General features: G+C 55.0%; 1 protein-coding gene across 1 annotated transcript; it reads left to right on the top strand.

The window, feature by feature from the left end:
* Positions 1 to 94: 94 nt before the first annotated feature.
* DQ04_01261060 (ESCRT-II complex subunit VPS22) lies at positions 95 to 1123 on the top strand (the record flags this gene model as incomplete). The annotated part of the gene is made up of 1 exon (XM_009310474.1): positions 95 to 1123. One exon carries the CDS (start codon positions 95 to 97, stop codon positions 1121 to 1123), a length of 1029 nt encoding a protein of 342 aa, XP_009308749.1.
* Between the last annotated feature and the right edge of the window lie 110 nt (positions 1124 to 1233).

Raw genomic sequence — 1233 nt, 5'->3', positions numbered from 1 at the left:
TATATATATATATATATATATATATAAACCTCTGTATTGAGCATGGGTGTTTGTGAAGTTAGTAAAGAACATTATCTGTTGGCTGAGTGGAAAGATGCGGCGCGGTATTGGTGTGGCACATGTTCAGAACAAGAAGGAGACGCAGCGGCAGATGACAGACCTGGGAGCGCAAATTACAGCTGAGCGGGTCGGGCAGATAGCAGATGAGCTGGAAAGCCTCAAAGACCACCTGCGCATCCTCGCACAGAAGCATAAAGAGGAGATCAAGCATGACCCGGTTGCCCGCGCACGATTTCGGCAGCTTGCAGAGTCGCTCGACGTTGACCTTATCTCCTCTAAGAAGAACGTGTTTGCAGGGATGCTGGGACTGGGCGACTTCTACTACGGTCTTGCCAGTAGGGTGGTCGAGGTGTGCATTAAGGAACGGAAATTTTGTGGCTCGTATGTCCCGCTACAGCGTATTGTGCAGCTGATGAAGAAGCGCTACACTTCGGATGGTAAGGGTGGCAATCGCAACGACATCACGGAAGGCGATGTGTGCATGGCGCTGGATAAGCTGCATGTTCTGGGGGACGGCTACAACGTAGTAAAGCTTGGTGGCGTAAAGTACATTCAGACAACACCCGACGGGAGCCGCAGCGCCGACGATGTGCCATTGCTCGACAGTGTGTTGAGCAAGCGGGCCGAAGCGGTTGCGGCATATCGCGCGTCCAACGCGAAGAACGAACCCAGGTCGAAGGGCGGTGTGGTGTCTGCTACGCGCGTGGGGGCAGGGATCATTCCGTGGTATCGTGGTGCGGCTCCTGGTGCTGATGCCAGCGAGAGCGACCACGAGAGTGACTACTCCAACGTCCCTCTCGATGTTCAGTGCGTGGCGCTCACTCAGTGGCAGCTCGAAGAGCGGCTGATGTGGCGCCCGCACCGCGTGCAGGCGGTCCTAGAGCGGATGGTGCAGAACGGGTCAGTGTGGGTAGAGAAGCCGGCCAAGTGGGGCACGGCAATGTTGACGGGTGATGACGACAGCTTGGCGTGGGGCTCCGCGATGACCGCGACGGAGGTGCGCGAGGGGGAGATGGTGTACTGGTTTATCGCCCTCGTGCTCCAGGACGACGGTGCATTGTAGAATTGCTGAGGGAACGTGATTCTCTCACAGGAAAGGTAATAAGACTCCTGCTCGATTTCGATGCCGCGCGGCTAGTCTTTTCTTGCTTAGATATATATATATATATATAT

The sequence above is a fragment of the Trypanosoma grayi genome (assembly GCF_000691245.1).
Source record: "Trypanosoma grayi strain ANR4 Tgr_126_V1, whole genome shotgun sequence".
In the NCBI taxonomy this organism is placed as follows: Eukaryota; Euglenozoa; class Kinetoplastea; order Trypanosomatida; family Trypanosomatidae; genus Trypanosoma; species Trypanosoma grayi.
The sequence above is the reverse complement of the archived record's forward strand: the minus strand, read 5'-3'. Positions and strand labels throughout refer to the sequence as shown.